We start from the raw sequence: 20622 nt of genomic DNA, 5'->3' as shown, positions 1-20622 counted from the left end.
TCTTTAACTAAGCCAGCCTGTCTCATGGATTACAGCAGTTGTAAGCCATCAATAAACAAACTGGCTTTGGAGGCTAATGCGAAAAAGGAGGGAAAACTTTCAAATTTTAACACCAAATCATAAATCCCTAGTTAGCCACTCATCTTTATTTTGGCCCAGAGTTAGTACTAGACTCTAGACCGCCACGAAGATAACCATGGGGCTGTCACCATCCAAGTGAGGTGACTCAAATAGATATTCTGTCACGTAGTAAGTGTATCTACATTTTGGTTTCAGAGAAATAATATAAGATGATTCCATGATCCATCTGGATCTATTGTAAGAAGAATTGAGGGTAAATCTTGACCTGTCACTTGACCTTATGAACTCTCACTCTTCCTTTTGTACCATAGCGGTGTTTTGGGTCTCTAGAGATTAGTGTCAATTCAAAGTGATTATTGAACAGCCATTAGAAGATCTAGATATTTCTCTTTTTCCAGAATGCAAGCACCATGGTAAATAGACTCTGTGTAATTCAACCTGATAAAGAGATCTCATCTGGAATTGGAATTAACTTCTGATTTAGGTTGAGATAAATTGCTGCATCACAAAGGAGCTAAGCAATTAGAAGAGAGATGTCACAAGAAATGCTCAGAGGAAAACTTGGAACACATGGGTCAAGATTGCATTATATTTTCCAGTAAGAAAAAATAAGTCAGAGGGAGAAGGTCAAATACCATATGATTTCCTTCATTAAGTAGTAGATAATAACAACAATAAACAAACACTTAGAGACAGAGATTGGATTGGTGGTTACCAGAGGGGACAGGCGGAGGGAGGAGGGCAAAAGGGATAATTCGGCACATGTGTGTGGTGATGGGTTGTAATTAGTATTTGGGTGGTGAACATGATGTAATCTATGCAGAAATAGAAGTATAAAGATGTACACTTGAAATGTATACAATGTTATAAACCAATGTTACTGCAATAAACAAAAATAAATAAATAAAGAAAAATAATAATAAAAAAAAAAAGTTAAAAAAATAGAAGAGGGCCGGCCCCGTGGCTTGGTGGTTGGGTGCGTGTGCTCCGATGCTGGTGGCCCAGGTTCGGGTCCCGGGCGCGCACCGAGGCACAACTTCTCCGTCCATCCTGAGGCCGAGTCCCACGTACAGCAACTAGAAGGATGTGCAGCTATGACATACAACTATCTACTGGGGCTTTGGGGGGAAAAATAAATAAATAAAAAATCTTTAAAAAAAAAAATAGAAGAAAATATGAAAAGCACCTCATAGCAAGCTATCATCTGGACCCAGGAATGAGGCACAGGTCCATGATCAAGTCCATGTTCATAATCCTTCTGGGATGAGCATTATTGGGTAGTGGGGACATTGCTCTGTAATAAACTCTTGTGGATAATGTACTCAACTTATGTCTTTGAGGCTCTAAGAGTGGCAACTACTTAGGGACCAGCCTCCTCAACATTTGGTCTTGTAAACATATAAAAGTAACAAGTGAATTCACATTTCGAATTTTGGGATTCTCCACATGTATGACATTGGGTTTTGTGATGATCTGGAATGGAAGCTCATGACTAACTGCAAAGGGATGGTACAAGAGTAATACTAACAGAGGTGGTTTCTTCTACCTCTCACACAAAAAATATGACACCATTATGACACCTGTAAAGTGAATCTTCCTTCAGTTCCTACTAGTTAGTGATGAAATAGCAGTTTTATATCAAGAAAGGAAGAAAGATCTAGTTTATTCCAACTTCTCTAGGAGTTTTAGGACCCTCTCCCCACTACTCTCATCATTACCTATGTGATGAGATCTTATGTCTAGGAGCTCCTGGAAAAGAGACAAGAACTATAATTAGGCATGTTAATTAGAGAAATCATCTCCAGGACAGTGGGGTGGCTTCCCTTCATGCAACGGTCATGAATTTATGATCTGACAATTGCTTTAAGAATGAAAGATATGTGCCTGCATTTCATGGTATCGTATAAGGGGATTTCGTGTGAGTGGATGAAGGGACTGTTTCTGGGGGAAATTATTGACAGGAACTGAGAGTGAGAGATTAGAATTTCAACTTCTTTGGCTAGGTTTAGATCCAGAATCCAGAAAAATGGCAGAACTGGAGTGGGATTTAGAAGCCAAGAACCCGGGGGAGAAAATGAAAGTGAGAAGTAGAAGGTAGGTAGTGATGCAGTGTGCATGGCAGAACTTAGGTTCTCTGTTCCATAAGCAGCAGACTCTTCTCACTCCCAACTATATAACAGTTTACATATCATGGATACTATTCCATTAATTTAGGGATTACAGAAGATCTGAGACTGCAGGTGAATAATTATTTTTGGTAAAATATATAAAATATAACAGAAACAAATATTTCCCTCATTGTAAAAGGCCAGCAAGTTCAAAAATCAAAACATACAACAATATGAATCACTTTTTATTTATAACATATAGAACGCAACTTTTTGTTCACACATATATGCATGTCAATATGTACAAAATATTTGCATCTACCTATTAGATTTTCGATTAAGTTATGATCCAGAAGAAACTTGGGCAGAGTTTCATAATATACTCATGTAAGAATTGTAAATAGTTTAAATATAAAGTACTTTAAAATACGTTATTTTAACTGACTAAAAAAGCCAGATGTCATTAAACTCCTGAAATAGGTTTTCTTATTAAAACTTAAACTGGAAAAAATCCAATATGTTACAAAGGTATAGTCTCTGAGTACCAAAATTATTACCAGAATTTTAACATCTTTTATATAATGATGTATAGATGATTTAAATAGGTAAATATTTGTTTTTAAGAAAAGCTTGTGTCTCTACAGGATAGAATATATTTATCTAATTGTCAGGATAGTTCTTTTGAATAAACGCAGAAATCATTAAGAAAGTATTCAAATCTTGATTTTACTTTAACTCCTTATGTTACAGCATTTTACAATAATGAAAAAGTGAAGGGATATCTTGAATTTGACATAAAATAACCAAAGATTAAATGATTATATTAAAGACTATGATAGGAAAGAACACTATCTTATTGCCAGAATAAATAATTCAGTACCATTGTAAATTATCACTTTGATTACATTAATTTGAGCTTAAACCAAGCAGCACTAGTGTTTACATTTTTTAAACTCTATGCTTTATATCGTTATATTATTTAATTTTGTCAAAACCTCATAAAATTGAGAAAATATCTTTTTTCTCATATATTTCTGTATAGTTAATTTCTCATCTAAGAATAAATTATTTATCTTCCTCTTATTTGTGCCACCATTCCAGTAAAAACAGATATCCCCCTAATATTTATAGTGTTCTAAGATAGAGTTGTAATTTTAGGTCTATTAAGCTTGGGTCATAAATATCAAACTCTGCGGTAAATCATTTGCTGAACTTGCTTAATAGATAAGGTTGTCACAGTTAGATTGAATGATTCTTTGACCTCAGGGGCAAATAATTGGCAAATATATTGGAAGAGAGTCTTTTTAGAAAAGAAAGGCAGAGAAATCCTTACTTCTATTAAAATTCAATTTGTGTCTTCAAGTTGACTGCAGATTTGTGGTTAACACTAGTTAACAAAAAGCCTAAGTACTTGTGCCTGGCATAGTGATCACGGTACAGTTTATGAGATGAGCAAGAGAAATGATGGGGGAAAGGAAAAGGAAGAAATGGGAACACTCATTGAGTTTCTGAGTAGATGGAGAAATCACCCCCATAGCAAACAGCATTTCTGAGAAATGCATTTTCTCCCCAAAGTATCTGCAATGTAAGAAGCAGTTTTGCCTCTTCTTTCCAAATACAGATATTATAAGTAAAATTAATGCAAGAAAGAATTTTAAAAAATTAAGTTACTCAAAAGGGTAGGTTCTAAATTCCAATCATTCACGTTTGCTCCACCACATCATTGATCATGAAAACTTGGCAAAATCAACTAGTTCTCTGAAGCCAGAAAATGTTACAATACAAATCAACTACTATCACTACTAATTTCCAAATCAAAGGCAATTTTCAAATCAAAGGCAAAGAATAGAGTTTTATATTCCAAGGAGGACAAAGTCAGATGTGTCATACAAAAGGAAATTGGGGATATAAAACGTGATTCACAGCAGAGTAAAAACCCTGACAGTCTCCTGATGTTCTCAATTGGAAGGGAAGCTCTGGCTATAACGTGCTCTATCCAACTTCTTGTCTAGCTGCTTTAGAGAATATGCAGTAATTATGGCATACAGAAATCAAAATGATGTTAAATATTTAGAAAATGTTCAATATGATTGCTACTGCATATAGAATTAATCATTATACTCCTAATGCCTCAAACAGCATCTCAATTTGTTCAACTGAAACAAATGGATAAAGTAAAGCATGAAGATTTCAGTAATAGCAACTTTCATGTGTTTATATGTTTATCTTCTCTTTTTAAAGACTAGATTACTTAAAACCTTAATTGTAAATCATGTGGCCAACTCCTTGGAAGAGTCTTTAATCTCTGACTTGATAAGCTGAGGAATGGACAAGAACTTGGAGAGAAATCTGTTCAAATCAGTGGCTGGATTAATTTAGATGGCCTTATCAAGATTTCCAGGCAAACTCAAAGAAAATTACTCTCTCTTTTTCTTCTTTCCTGTCTTACCAAACTTCTGGCAACAGAAGAGGCAACACTTTGTGGCCAGAAACATAATAGCTGCCGCACATGCTAGCAGGAACCCAATCACATCCAAAGAACGGTACTGGTACCAGGTGAGATTGTGTGAGACTGGCCGCAGGTGTTTGGCTCCTTTGTGGCGCATCACAAACTCGATCCAGAAGACTGCTCGGTCCAGGGGCTTCATAGGCTGATCATGGTGAATTCTTGATAACCTCATAGCATTCTCTTTATAGCTAAAGATTGGACACATAGACAGCAAAATAAAAAATTCATTAAGAACATGATATACCTAAAATTATGTTATGTTATTAAAAGTATACTACATAATTATATGCTGAATATGTCACAGATAATATCACCAAGAGCACAGAATGCATATGGTAGTTTATTTTCTCATGAGACATTTCTAGATATGGCAGACTATCAGCTGGAATTTGTTGGATATTTCATAGTCTAAGTAATAGTTGGAAGTAGGTGAGAGAATAATTTCCAATCAGAAACAGCATTTGAAAAGTTCAGAAATAAGAATGTGGACCATGTAGGTTGAGAATACAGAATTTTAATCTCATTTGATAAGTATCATTTTAGGAACAAGATAGTGACAGGAAGCAGCATTGAGGGGCAGGTCTGTGATAAAGAGATGCCCATCTTCCTGCCCTGTATTGATCTGGAGACTTTGTGTCAACAATTAGCTAGTCTTCAACCGTATCAGGTAATGGTTTCTGTCTATGATCTTCATGGGCCTGACATTTCAGACCAAAACAAAAAGCTTAATATGACCCAACAGGGAAAAGGTAGGCCCTGAGAGTGAGCAGATACTAGAATATTTGCTTCAAGTTACAGAAGGATGCAAGTGCCATTGGTGAGAAGAGACAATGGCAATAATGAGAACACTAACTCTTCTAACTTCACTCATGGAACAAATGACCAGGCCAGGGTTTTGGATTAAGGTTTCCCACGGCTGACCTAGGAGGAGGATTTTCTCGGATGTGTGAAGGAGGTGAAGGAGGGAGGTTATTCTTCCACACTGAAGTACAATCATCATTTGAGGAGAATATAGAACATTAAATGGTAGAGAATAGTGGAACAACATGTAGAAAGTTATGAGGAAGAGAATTCTGAGCCAAAAAATTATACAAATCCCTGTTGCCCTTTGCTTCAAAGAACAAGGCAGGCCTTTCTTAGTATGCAAGAATTTAAGGAATAAGTACCTCTAAGGAATAAGTACCTCTTGTTTCTCAGGAAAACAAGGAAACAACCAAAATAGAAGCTCCAAGACACATAAACAAAATATTTGTCAGAGAACAAATTAAAAAAAACAAAACCCCTCAGGAATAGAAAGACTGAGGTAAAACAAATGGCATCATTAAATCCATATAAATACCAAACTAAGGCCAAACAGTACTGGAAATTGTGGTCATTGACAAGATCTGTATGTTATACGCCTTAACAATAATAATGATAATACATCAAACAAAGATTAAAATGTTAGGTTTAAGAGACATGCATGAGAGGTTGAGAAGTGACTTTATAGTGACAAGTCATTCTATAGTGACCAAAATTGGAAACATTTCAGAAATAATTATTCTAATCTCTAATGTTAATAGTTGTTCATGGATTTATATGTAATTTTTAGTATATGATTTATCTATTAAAGAATATTTATTCAAAGCCTGGCGATTCTTTTAATTTGACTATAGTTTTTCTTTCTTTCCCTGAATATATTTATTTGATTGATTTCAAATAAAATAACATATTTAATGTAATCATTTATTGTTGAGAACTTTATTTATTTACGATCACAGTTATGTTTATTTGAAATGAAATAGTATTACCAAGTAACATCAAAATTAAAGGATTTTTTCCAGCTTTACTGATATAGTTGAAGTATAACAATGTGTAAGGTGAGGTGCACAATGCGTAGATTTGATACACTTATACATTGAAGTATGATTTACTGTAGCATACACTAATACTTCCATGACATCACATAATTGCCATTTCTTTTTTCTGGTGAGAAAATTTAGAATCTACTTGCTTAGCAACTTTCAAGGTTGTAATATAGTATTATTAAATATAGTTATCATACTGTACAAATGTCTAGAACTTACTCATCCTATACCTGTAAGTTTGTACCCTTTGACCAATATCTCTCCAACCCTGAACTGTTAGCACCTGGTAACCACCAGGGTCTACTCTCTGTTTCTGTGAGTTTGGCTTTTTAGATTACACGTATAAGTGATATCATAAAGTATTTGTCTTTCTCTGTCTGAATTATTTCACTTAGCATAATGCCTTTAAGATCAACTATGTTGTCACGAATGGCAGGATTTCCTTCTTTCTCATGGTTGAATAATATTCCATTGTAGGCATATACCACATCTTCTTTATCCATTCATCTGTTCACAGGCACTTAGGTTGTTTCCATATTTTGGCTATAGTGAATAATGCTGCAAAGAACATGGGAGTGCAGATATCTTTTCCATAACCTGTTTTCATTTCCTTTGGATATATACTCAAATTGGGATTGCTGAATCATACAGTAATTCTATTTTTAATTTTTTGAGGAAACTCCATAATGTTTACCTTAGTGGCTATACCAATTTACATTCTCAGCGAAGGTAAGAATGTGTTTCCTTTTCTCCATATCCTCACCAACACTTGTTATACCTTATCTTTTTATGACAGCCGTTCTAACAGATGTGACGTGATATCTCATTGTGCTTTTGATTTGCATTTCCTGATAATTACTGATGTTGAGCCCCTTTTCATGTACCTCTTGGCCATTTGTATGTCTTCTTTGGAAAAATGTCTATCCAGAAATCCTGCTCATCATTTATATCTACTTGGTTTTTTTATTTCTTTTGCCATTGAGTTGTATGAGTTCTTTATATATTCTGGATATTAACCCCTTTCAGATATATAATTTGCAAATATTTTCTCCCAGTCCATAGGTTGTCTTTCATTTTGGTGATCATTTCTTTTGCTGTAAAGAAGCCTTTAAGTTTGACGTAGTCCCACTTTTTGATTTTTGTTTTTGTTCCTTGTGCTGTTGTGTCACACCCAAAAAATCATTGCCAAGACTCCTGTCAAGGAGCTTTTCCTCTAGGAGTTTTACGGTTTCAAGTGTTACATTTAAGTCTTTAATCCATTTGTAATTAATTTTTGTGAGTGGTGTAAGACAGGGGTATAGTTTCATGCTCTTGCATGTGATATCCAGTTTTCCCGGCATCATTTACTGAGGAGACAATTCTTTTGCCATTGAGTATTCTTGGTTAGCTTGTCAAAGTTAGTTGACTGTATATGCGAGGGTTTATTTTTGGGCCTTCAAGTCTGTCCATTGGTCTATCTGTCTTCATTTGTCAGTATCAGTACTTTTTTTTAATACTATAGCTTTGTAGTATAGTTTGAAATCAGGAAGTGTGATGCCTCCAGGTTTGTTCTTTCTCAGGACTGCTTTGGCTATTTGGGGTCTTTTGCGGCTCTATATAAATTCCAGATTTTTTATTCTATTTCTGTGCACCAAAAGCCTTGAGAAGCTGATCACTCAGCCTGTTCTTCCTTTCCCAGTTAGGAACTCTTTCTAGCTGGCTTGGGGATGGGATGATGCAGGCAAAACGAAGCTGTTCCTTCTCTTATTGGGTGACTAGTCTCAGTTTCTTTTTTTGTTTCACTGTGTTGCTAAAATTTCTTGATTGGACTCTAGAGCTATCCCAGGGCTGATTCTGTTCATGAACAGCTGTCCAATTATTGATCTTTGTCGTGGGTCAGACAGGCTAGGTCTTCTATGTCACCATTTGGACCACTCAATTTTACTTTACTTTCTTTCTTTTCTTTTAAGTTAACATATAGCAATATAGAATATTTTTTATTAAGAAGTAGCATGATCCAATATTTAAAAAATTATTTCTGTCTTTTTCTTTTTCATTTATAAATTAGCAAAAGGAAATATCTGAAGTAATATTTCTCTGTCAGTAATTAGTTATAGCTACAGGAGGCGAGTTAAGTGATTTTTAATTTTTGTTTCTCTATTTTTTCTTATATTGCTAAATTCTTTATAAGGGTAATATCTGCAATTTTTAAGAAATAAGCAATAATTATTATTAATAAAAAATAAAGATTTGTGTCACTTTAACAATAGCTTATTTTCTTTAAAGGAACTTAGTGTTTCTATGAGGTTGTGATCTATTATCAATTAATAGTAGGTGCATCAAAATGCCTCCATCAAATTTGAGAAGTATAAGAAAATTGTACTCAATATCAATTATGTGCTGGTGATTATTTAAAAGCAATCAATTTAAAATTATGCAAGTTTTCTTTTTTAAATAGTCCACGTTTCTCAGACAAGAATATATTCTTTACTCACGAAGGGTTGTTAATAACGGCCTTCATAGCGTTAAGCAGATCCGAACTCTTCATTGTATGCAAGTCTACTTCAACACCTGCCCCTTTGGCCTTCATACGAGCAATATTACCAAACTGATCACCAAATATGGGAATTCCCACCACAGGGACCCCATGGTAAATAGCTTCATAGATCCCATTGGTTCCACTGTGAGTGATAAAAGCTCTGGTTTTGGGATGACCTAATAGGAAAAAACACACAATTATTCTAAGTTGTGAGAGTTTCAGAAACAGAAAATCATGACACCTGTACAAACTATTGATTCAATTAGGCAGCATCTACTATACAATTCTGTGCTGTGAGGCCATATATAAAGTCCTCTAAACTCTAAAGAAATCAGCAATTATTTATTCCAGCAATTAAGTCATTCCATGAACTTCTAAGAAGGTTTGTGTGGAGTTTAAATGATGGAGAGTAGTTTCCAGGTGGACAAGTTGTTGGGATAAGGAATATATTAAAAAAAAAGAATGGAACGTTTGAAGAAATGAAACTTGTGTGGGGATGTGGCAGGAGAGGTAAGATGTGCAGGGTTTCAGTGGGAGAATGTCAGCCTAACAGGCTACAAAGATAGACCAGGGCAAGTTCATGAAGTACTCTGTTTAAGAAAATGGGATTTTGCACTTGATTTTATACTAATATGGAAACATTTATAATATTAGAAATGATAAATAGAGTTATCAGATTTTTATTTTCAAGTGGTTAGATTGGGATAGAGAGAAGAGAGGTGGGAGAAAATGGATACAAAGAATCAGGAGATGCTGCAATATTCTATGCCAGAGTTAAAGAGAGCCCGATCTAAAGGTATGTTGACTCTGATTCTGAGGAGGGAGAGACTGTGTCATAAATGGGAGAATTATAAACTCCTTCTTAATGTTAGAGCTTGGCAAAGATTCTCTCCTTGTCAAAACTCTAGTCAGACTACTCTGAACTCTCTTCTCAACTAGGCCCTGATTTTTGGGCTTCTGTGTTTGTCTCTGCATTGTCTAATTTTAGCAAGAATCCTACTAAGTCAGCCTTAGTTTAACTAGATTCTTCCAGCCTCAATATCCAGATATCCCAGATCAGGATATCTGATCAACCTTTGTACCTGATCAGTTTCCTCATCGATCATAATCCCCCAGGTGATGTCTGATCACTCTGACCTGCCTTCACCAAGAATCTGAGTAGATCAGTTTAGCCAGAGTCTCTCCTTGCCCCCGAGGTTTCCCCTTAATTTTCTATACAATGAACCCCCACCCCACTCTGCTCCTTGGCTATAAAATCTCTACTTTTCCTTGTTGTATTCAGAGTTGACTCCAATCTCTCTGCTTCACTGCAAAAGTCCATTGCAGTGGGACCTATGCTTATCAGGATGATCTTGAGTAAAGTGTGCCTTCCAGTCTTGAACCAGTTTCATGAATAATTTTTTTCTTTAACAAGCTTCAGAAGAAATTAAAGACGACGTTCAGGAGTTTTTTGCTTGTTTTGAATACAAATTTGTTGGATTTACTTGTTATTGACTAATCATTCAGATTATCCCTCATTCAACTTTGTTTAGTTTTGCTTCTCTTTGGTCTTACCGAGAAGATCATTCTGTGGAATCCATTCATATAGCCGTGTATTGGGTCCTAATGTATCTGGTTTTGTTCCTGTGTATCTCCACAGAACCTGTTAAGATAAATGCCTCTACTCTATTAGATTTTTAGGATCACATGAGACATTTATTTAGAATTATTCTAGTTCAATGCTTTCATGTAACAGATGAACAAACTGAGGTCCTAAGAGATTAAGTGATGGGTGTTCTTAAACCATTGAAACTATGACTTCATTTAAAATGTTTGCAACAATCCTAATAGATAGGCCATGGTCATCAGAACCTTTCTCATTTATTAGACAAAGAAATAAAGGCAATCTGTATCTGAAATAATTACATACTGCTGTTAAGGGGCCCTTCTGGTAAAGGGAATTTTTTAAATGGAATTTTCAGAAGCAAAGGGAAAGGATGTTACTTTCACTCTAAGAGTTTGTTAGTGTTTCGAACATTTGTTACATACTTGGAGGTAACAGAGAAGCAATCATTGTATTTTTTTTATTATTGTAAAATATACATAATGTTATTTATCATTTTAATCTATTGTAAGTATACAATTCAGTGGCATTAAATATATCCACAATGTTGTGTAACCATCATCCTCATCTACACCTCGAAAGTTTTCATCATCGCAAACATAAACTCTGTATCGTTAAACAATAGCTTCCTATGCCCCTACTCCCCAGTGCCTAGTAACCTCTATTCTGCTTTCTGTCTCTGTGAATTTGAGTACTCTAGTACCACATATAAGCAAAACCATATAGTATTTGTCTTGTCCTGATTGGCTTATTTCACTTAGCATTGTGTCTTCAAGGTTCATCCATGTTGTAATGTATTAGAATTTCCTTCCTTTTTAATACTGAGTAATATTCCATTGTGTGTACATCCTACATTTTGTGTATCCATTCATTTGGGTATTGTGAATGATGCTGATATGACCATTGTGTACAAACATCTGTGCAATTTCTTGCTTTCAATTCTTTGAACATATAGCTAAAATTGAAGTTACTGTTTCACATGGTAGTTCTATGTTTAACATTTTGAGGAACCACAAAACAGTTTTCCACAGTGGATGCACCATTTTCCACTCCTTCCAGCAATGCACAAGAGTTCCAATTTCTCCACAATATACCAACACTTGTTATTTTGCATTTTTTGATGCTAACTATCCTAATGAGTATGGAGTGATATCTCATGTTGCTTTTGATTTGCATTTCCATAATGATTAATGATGTTGAGTATCTTTTTATGTACTTATTGGCCATTTGTATATCCTCCTTAGTGAAGTACCTATTTAAGTCTTTTTCCATTTTTGAATTGAGTTTTTGTTGTTGTGATTGAGTTATAGGAGTGTTTTCTGTATTGTGAACATTAATCCCTTATCAGATACATGATTTGCAAATATATTTCCCAATCTGTAGACATTGTATTTTGCTTTCTTAATAGTATCTTTTGATGCACAAAAGTTCTTAATTTGATGCAGTCCAATTTATCTATTTTTTCTTTTGTTGCTTGTGCTTTTGGTGTCATTATCTATGAAATGAAGGCCAAATCCAATGTGAGAATTATTTTCATCAATATTTTCTTCTGAAAATTTCATACTTTTAACTCTAAAGTTTAGGCCTTTGACCCATTTTGACTTAATTTTTGCATATAGTGTAATAAGAGAGTCCAACTTCATTCTTCTGCGTGTGGCTATCAATATCTACCAGCACTATTTTTTGAAGATACTGTCCTCTCCACCGAATGCTCTTAAACCTTTGTGGAAAATCTATTTTTCAAATATGTAAGGATTTATTTCTGACACAGTGTCTATTTCATTGGTTTATATGGCTAGTCTTCTGCAGTACCACACTGTTTAATTTACTGTAGGTTTATAGTGAATTTCAAAGTTGGAAAGTGTAAGTCCTCTAACTTCATTTTTTTTCAGGATTGGTTTGTCTATTTGTGGCTCTTGTGGTTCCACATGAGGTTGAGGATTGGATTTTCTATTTCTACAAAAAAGGCTGTTGGAATTCTGACTGGCATTGCATTGAGTGTGTAGATTGTTTTGGATAGTGTTGACATCTTAACCACCTTGTCTTCCTATCCATGAATATGGGATGCCTTTTCACTTATTTAGGTCTTCTTTAATTTCTCACAGTAATAATGTTTTGTAGTTTTCAGCATACAAATATTTCACCTCCTTGTTTAGATTTATTCTTAAGCATTTAATTCGTTTGGTTGCTCTTTTAAATAGAATTGCTGTCTTAATTTCATGTTCAGATTGTTCCCTGATGGTGTATATAAACACAACTGATTTTTGTGTGTTGATCTTGTATCCTGCAACTTTGTTGAATTTGGTTATTACTTCTAGTAGCTTTTTGTGGATTCTTGGAGCTTTTCTATATATAGGATAATGTCATCCGGGAATAGAAATAGTTTTAAGTTTTCCTTTCCAATTCGGATCCCTTTTATTTCTGTTTCTTGTGTAATATCCCAGGCTAGAACTTCTGGTACAATGTTAAAAAGCAGCAGTGAAAGCAGGCGTCCTTGTGTTGTTCCTGAACTTAGGGGGAAAGTTTTCACTTTCCCACATTGAGTCAGATGTTAGCTGTGGGTTTTCCAAAAATATCTTTTATTATGTTGAGGAATTTTCCCTCTATTCCTAGTTTTCTGAGGGTTTTTAGCATGAAAGAACATTGGATTTTGTCAAATTCCTTTTTTTGTGTAAGTCAAAATGAGCATGTGTCGTTTTTTTCCTTCATTCTATTAGTCTAATATACTACATTGATTTCTTATGCTGACCCACCTTGAATTCCTGGGATAAATTAATTTATCATGGTGAATATTCCTTTCAATATTCTGTTGGATTTGACTTTCTAATATTTTGTTGAGGATTTTTACATCTATATTTACAAGGGATCTTGGTGTGTAATCTTAGTTTCTTGTGGTGTCCTTATCCGACTTCTGTATCAGGGTAAATCTAACCTCACAGAACCATTTAGGAAGTGCTCCCTCTGGTTCAATTTTTTGGAAGATTTTGAAAAGGATTAGTTTAGTTTTTTTATAAATGTTTGATACAATTTACCAGTGAAGCTATCTGGTCCAGGATTTTTCCTTGTTGAGAGGTTTTTGATTACTAATTCAATCTCTTAATTTTTTATAGCTCTGTTGAAATATTCTATTTCTTCAGTCAGTTTAAACAACTTGTGTGTTTCATGGAATTTATCCATTTCTTCTAGGTTGTCTAATTTGTTGGAGTACAATTGTTTGTAATATCCTCCATATAATTCTTTTTTTCTCTGTAAAGTCAGTAGTGTTCTCCCCATGTTCATTTCTGAGTTTAGTTATTTGCATCTTCTTTTTTTCTGTCTGCAACTGTAGCTAAAGGTTTCATAATTTTGTTGATCTTTTCAAAGAACAAACTTTTGGTTTCATTAATATTTTCCTTTGTTTTTCTATTATCTGTTTTATTTATCTTTGCTCTAGTCTTCAGTATTTCCTTTCTTCTGCTAGCTTTGGGTTTAGTTTGTCTTCTTTTTCTGATTCTTTAAGGTATAAAATTAGGTTATTGATTTTAAATCTTTTTTCTTTTCAATATAGGCATTTACAGCTATAAATTTCCCTCTGAGAACTGATTTCACTGTGTGTCATAAGATTTGGTCTATTGTGTTTTCTTTCATTTTAAAATATTTTTAAAATTATCCTTGTGATTTATTCTTTGACCCTTTGGTTGTTAACTTCAATAGGATACAAAAACTCTACACATTTATAATTCCATTCTCCTTTCTGTTAATGATGTCGCAAATTACACATTTATACATTGTGTTTCTAATAACATAGATCAATAGTTGTTTTTTTATTTATTGTCCTTTTAAATCATTGAGAAATTAAAAATTGGAGTTACATCCAAAAGTTCAATAATACTAGCCTTTATAATTGCCCTTGTAGTTATGTCTACTGCAGATGTTTAGTTCTTCACATGGTTTAGTGTTAATGTCTAGCAGCCTTTCATTTCAACCTTAAAGACTCCCTTTTGCATTTCTTGCAGGGCAGGTCTAGTGGTAATGATCTTGCCCAAATTATCTTTATAGGGGAATATCCTAATTTCTACTTCATTTTTGAAGGAAGTTTTGCTTGATATAAAATTCTCAGGTGACAAATTTGTTTCAGCATTTTGAGGATATCAACCCTCAGCCTTCTGGCCTCCAAGGTTTCTGATGAGAAAGTGTCTGATAATCTTTGGAAGATCATTTATGTGGTGAGTTGCTTCTCTCTTGCTCCTTTCAATATTCTCTCATTGAATTTGCATTTCAACAGCTTGATTATAATGTCTCTTGGTGTGGGTCCCTGTGTTTCTCCTACATGAAGTTTATTAATCTTCTTGGATTTCTAGATTCATATCTTTCATTATATTTGGGAGATGTGAAGTCATTATTCCTTCAAATATTATTTTTTCCCATTTCTTTCCTTCTTTGACTCCTACAATGTGTATGTACTTCCACTTGATGGTGTCTCAGAACTCCCTAAGGCTTTGTGAACTTTTCTTCTTTTATTTTTCTTTCTCTACCTCCTCTGACTCAAGAATTTCACTCATCCTTTCTTCAAGTTTGCTAATTCTTTCTTCTGGCTGCTCATATTTGCTTTTTAATCCCTGACTTGAATTTTTTATTTCAGTTATTGTACTTAACAGCCCCAGTATTTCTTTTTGCTTATTTTTATAATTTATTTCTCTTTATTGATATTTTATTTTGTTCTTACATTTTTTCTTCTCTTTATCAATATATTCCTTTAGTTATTTGAGCAACTTTAAGACAATTGTTTCAAAGTTATTTCTAGTAATTCCAACATCAAAACTTCCTCAGAGATCATTTCTCTCAATTTATTTTGGCCCTTTGAGTGAGCCATCCATTCATATATCTTTGTTTGCCTTGTGATTTTTTTATTGACATGGACACTTGATTACTATAATATATTAACTGTAGAAATCAGATTCTACCCTTACTTGTGGTTTGATTTTTCTTTTTTTTGGATTGTTGAAGTGTGTCTCTTTGGTAGGAATCAGCCTGAGGTGAAAGCTATATAAGTTCTCAGATCTTTTCTGAGCCTCTGTCTCTCCTTGGACATGCATATGGCTTTCTAAATTCCACCATTATGTGTGAGTGTTTTAGAATGGCCTAATTATTTAATGTGTGTCTCCCAAATGGAGAAAAAAGGAAAAAGGCAGAAAAAATAGTGCTGCTCCTTTAAACATCCTGGAAGCTGCTTCAGTTAGTGGGGGTGGAAACAACTGTGGCCAATTTCCATGCCTCCACCTCAGTGATTAAAGGCAGGAATGAACAATCAGAATACAGAAGCCCATTATTTGGAGGGTATAGTCCTTACTGCCAAATTTGGCTTCACGAAATCATACCAGGAATACAGGCATTTTGCTTGTCCCAGGGCTGGGAGGTGGAGGATTTTAATGCTGCTATGCTAAAGGCTGGAATTGACCAATTTTAATTAATCACTGTTTACTAGCCTAGCTTTCCCCTGGAAGTTGGAAGTGGACAGATAGACTTCAGAGTTCCAATATAGTTACTAAAGGCAGTTTCTGCCAGTATAACTGCTGTTTAGGTTAAGAGACAGATCCTTGGTGCTCCTTTTCATTCCACCCTGATGTCACCCCTAAGCATCATATTTTAAAGCAATAGAAAACTCAATATTTTTATGAATATCCTTTAGGGATTAAATATTTAAATTAGTAGTGCTCCCAAGAAACAACTTTTGAAAGAAATTTGGTTATAAATAAAAGTATTGTTATGATCGTTTAGAACTTAAAATGATATGTATTTGTCTATTTTAACTAAAGCTAGAAAGGAAAAGTATCTCTGGTAATATAAGAACGACATTACTCAGTTATAATCTAGAATGACGTTAATAAAAAAAACATGTTTTGTAGCAACTTCATAGAGTGAACTGCACAGATTCTTTTCCATATTAATAAAAATTTTAACTGTTTAAATAGAACAGTCATCACTTACGAGTCCTCCAGGAATCTAAGCTGTCAGTTCCAGGCTCAACCAGCGCCTGGTCCAAAACCATTAATTAGAAGGAAATATAGTCACAAGCTATCTTGTGAATTGAGGCCGTGTTTTTATATACTTTTTCCTTTACTCTTTGTCATGTTAGTTGTATCGTGCATGTATGACTCAGATTTAGGGAAAAAAACAAGAAAAACAAAACAAGATTAGATTACATGGAAGCCTTAATATCTATCCATAAAGCCGAGAGATTGTTTAAGATCACTGAATGATTTAGTTTTAGTCCATTAGTTAAAGAAAATTCTGCAATATGTTTTCCTGATGGTAATGCCACTTTTAAAGCAGGATACCAGTCAAATGTATTTAGCTACCCTCTTCTAAGGTTTAATAGTTTTTCTTTAAGGCTCAGTCAAATTAACACTAACAATACCAATAGCTTTTCCTACGTTTGTGAAGTACACTTTTAAGGAGAACTTCATGGATTTTAAAACAGCCATGCCTCAAAAAATAAGATTATCTGACCTTCTGTGGAATCTGGGCGAGGGCTGATGCAATCATGTTAGACTTTTCTTCTGTGAGGTTTTGGATCATTGACCCCAGAGTAAAGACCACAACTCCATCTTCTCCAGAGCTCTGGACAAACTCTTCTAACTCCTGTAAAGAAAACAGCCTTTGTAATATGAAAGTCTATAGTTACAAGAATAAAATAGTCACACACTTTTCTCAATGTGTCTGAATTATGAAAACAGTTCTGCCTTTTCATATGTTAACCATTTTAGAAATGGTTAGAAAGAAGAATTAGAACCATTAGAAATGGTTAGAAAGAAAATGACCTGAAATCATTGGTTATTAGGCAAATTAGAAATTATTTAATTGAAGCTTTCCACCCAGCATGTTCTAAACATTTTTCAGTTGTGTGTGTGTTTACAAATTATTGACTACTTGTTATCTTCTGCCATGTGCTCAGCTCTTTACATGTATCATTTAACTTAGATATATGGTGATTTTAAGAGATATGTCTACCTTTACAGATGAGAAGGCTGTCTCAGAGAGTTTAAGTATTTTGTTCAAGGTTACACAGCAGTAGGTGGCAAAACCAAATTTCTAAATTAAGCTTGTTGATTGTAAAGCCAATGACCATATTCAATACTCTCTACTGCCGTCCAGCTCTCTCCACAATGCTCCAAATGAAGAAATTTTGACTCTTACATTAAGATAAATAGCTCTGGTACTTCACTTCATATTTAGCCTTGGATACTAAGAAAATTATCGTTAACTTTCATGCTGAATCAGTCAGTATAATGACATGCTAACGGCATATTTACTGTTTTTTAATTTAAATTTTCTTTTATTTTGATTCCACTTGTACTTTTTATAAGCTACCACAAATACATTTAAGAATGAGGTAGCCATATAACTTATTGACCAAATAAGTAATTCAGAAATAAGTATATGCATTCTCTGCAGAAATAAGTATAATGCATTCCAATATTTTGGAAATGTATGGCTTTGCATTCAAAATAAAAATAGCATATTTAATCATGTTGAAGTAAAAAAGAATGTTTTCACCCTATGTTTAATACTAACCAAACTAAGGCACCAAATAAGACAAGAAAAAAATGTGTAAGGATTTAAAGGTGAAGACATAAATTTTGTACATATGTATATGACAATTTTGGGGAAACTAAAATAAATATGCAAACTATTATAAATAATAGTTGGTCAGATTCATAATCACTACACTAAAATCAATAACATTTATTTACAACAGCAATAACCAACCTGAAAGTTTAAAATGAGTCATCATTCACTGTAGCAATTAAAAATATAAACTGTTTAAGAGTACAGATACACGCACTTTTATTGAAAAAAGTTACAAATTCTAGTAAATGACATAAACAAAGACTCGAATAGGTAGAGAGATATGTTGTGTGTATTAGTCAGTGTTCTCCAGAGGAACAGAACAAGTAGAATGTGTGTATATTTATCTGTCTATCTATCTATCCATTTATCTATCTATCTGTGGAGAGAGATTTATTTTAAGGAATTGATCCCCGTGATTATGGAGGCTGGCAAGTCCAAAATCTGCAGGGTTGGCCATCAGGCTGGAGATCCAGAGAATAGCCAATGTAGTTCCAATCTGAAGGCTGTCTGCTGGCAGAATTTTCTTTTGCTTTCGAGAGGTCAGATTTTTGTTCTATTCAGGCCTTCAGCTAATTGAGTGAGGCTCACCCACATAATAGAAAGCAATTTGCTTTACTGAAAGTCCACAATTTAAATGTTAATCTCGTCCAAAAACATCCTTGGGGAAACATCCAGAAAGTATTTGACTAACTATCTGGGTGCCTGTCCCAGGCAAGTTGACACTTAAAATTATCCATCATGCTGCAGTTACAGACAGATTGATTTAATATGTAAATCTATCAATCTTTTAAAATTAATTTTCAATTACAGTATAATTTTCTTGAGATATTGGCAAATATTTTTAAATTTATATATAATAAAGAGAAATACTGGGAACATCTTAAACCAGATAAAAATACATAATACAAAATGAGTGTCACTAACCTCCTAATAGACAAAGTGAACAATAGAACAAAGTAGTGAGTCCAGAAAAAGAACCCTGAGCATGTAAAAGCCTGCTATATATAAACTTGATATCACAAGTCACTGAGACAATTAGTAAGAAAAATTCACATTGAGTAGATTATTTGCTATTAGGTAGTGCTGTAAAAATATATTCACTACTTAGACAAAAAACAGAGGTGAATCTTTACCTCATACTATACATTAATATAGTCTGAACAAATTAAATGAATCCATATTAAAGTAAAATATTACCATTTTTAAAATAAAATATGAGAGAATATCTTTATAATCTTAGAAATAAAAATATTTTAAATGAAAATTTGAAAAGTACAAACTACAAGGTAATTAAGGATGGATTAGATTACATCAAATTTAGTACATTATGTTTAAAAAAGGAATTCTGAGGTAACATTAACAGATACATGAATTCTTAGAGGAAGATATTTGTAACTGCTAAAACAAGGATTAGTACCTAGATATTCTAGATTATGGGAAGAATTTGTATCACTTGGCAAAAACAAACAAAGAAAAAGATTATGCTAAAGAAAAATGTACCAACGATATGAGTTTAACAGAGAGAAAATCAGAATAACTGGTAAATTTCTGAAACAACGTTGAATGTTGCTATTAACTGATATTACCAGTGAAATACAACAAGGTGATACCACTACCTCTATGAAACTGACACATATTAGAAAACAGAGCACTATCACTATATGATGTGGAAGTCGGGACCACTCAAGCACTTCTGATGAACCTATACATTTATACGGCTACTGAGTGAAATTAAATGCACCGTGAAATTAAGTATGCATGTACCCCATGATCCTACAATCCCACTATTGGGTAGGTATTTCAAATATATGCACAGGTGCATAATAGAACATGTTTGAAATTTTTCTTAACAATAGTCTTTGTTGTAGGATAGAGATGGAGACACCTAATTGTCATTTATGGGAAATAAATAAAAAAAAATGTGGTAACTACATACACCAAAATTCTCTTCAACAGGCAGAATGAATGAAATATATTTACAAATTGAAACTTAGGTACATATTAAAAAAAACAGAGTAATAAAACAAAGAAAATACAAATGACATCATAACACAATTTGCATAGTTAAACTCAAATCAAGGTTACGTACTGTTCAAAGATCCAGTTATCTGTCTAAACTGGAATGAGAGAATAAATATTACATGCACTTGACTAGGTGTCTACTGGTTGTGGGGTAATGGAAGAGAAGAGGTTAAAGAAAAATGTAAGAAAATAAATCAAAAGAGGTATCTGCTATGGGCTGATTAGGGAATGTCCATGAGTTGAGAGCATGATGAACACATTCTGTGGACCTGAGGTTCAAACAAAGAAAACAAAACCAAAACATAAGTTACATAATTCCACAA

At 33.9% G+C, this 20622-nt stretch overlaps 1 protein-coding gene across 1 annotated transcript in view; it reads right to left on the bottom strand.

Annotated features, from left to right (window-relative positions):
- Positions 1-4606: 4606 nt before the first annotated feature.
- LOC101407376 (UDP-glucuronosyltransferase 2C1-like) overlaps positions 4607-20622 on the bottom strand; it is a 33612-nt gene continuing 17596 nt past the window's right edge. The window contains exons 3-6 of the mRNA XM_004419133.3: positions 17156-17287; positions 10618-10705; positions 9020-9239; positions 4607-4886 (exon numbers count right to left, since the gene is read on the bottom strand). Coding sequence (XP_004419190.2) covers positions 4607-4886; positions 9020-9239; positions 10618-10705; positions 17156-17287 — 720 coding nt within the window. The remainder of the gene's footprint in view (positions 4887-9019; positions 9240-10617; positions 10706-17155; positions 17288-20622) is intronic.

Source organism: Ceratotherium simum, chromosome 8, assembly GCF_057802395.1.
Source record: "Ceratotherium simum simum isolate JZ-2026a chromosome 8, ASM5780239v1, whole genome shotgun sequence".
Taxonomy (NCBI): Eukaryota; Metazoa; Chordata; class Mammalia; order Perissodactyla; family Rhinocerotidae; genus Ceratotherium; species Ceratotherium simum.
The sequence above is the reverse complement of the archived record's forward strand: the minus strand, read 5'-3'. Positions and strand labels throughout refer to the sequence as shown.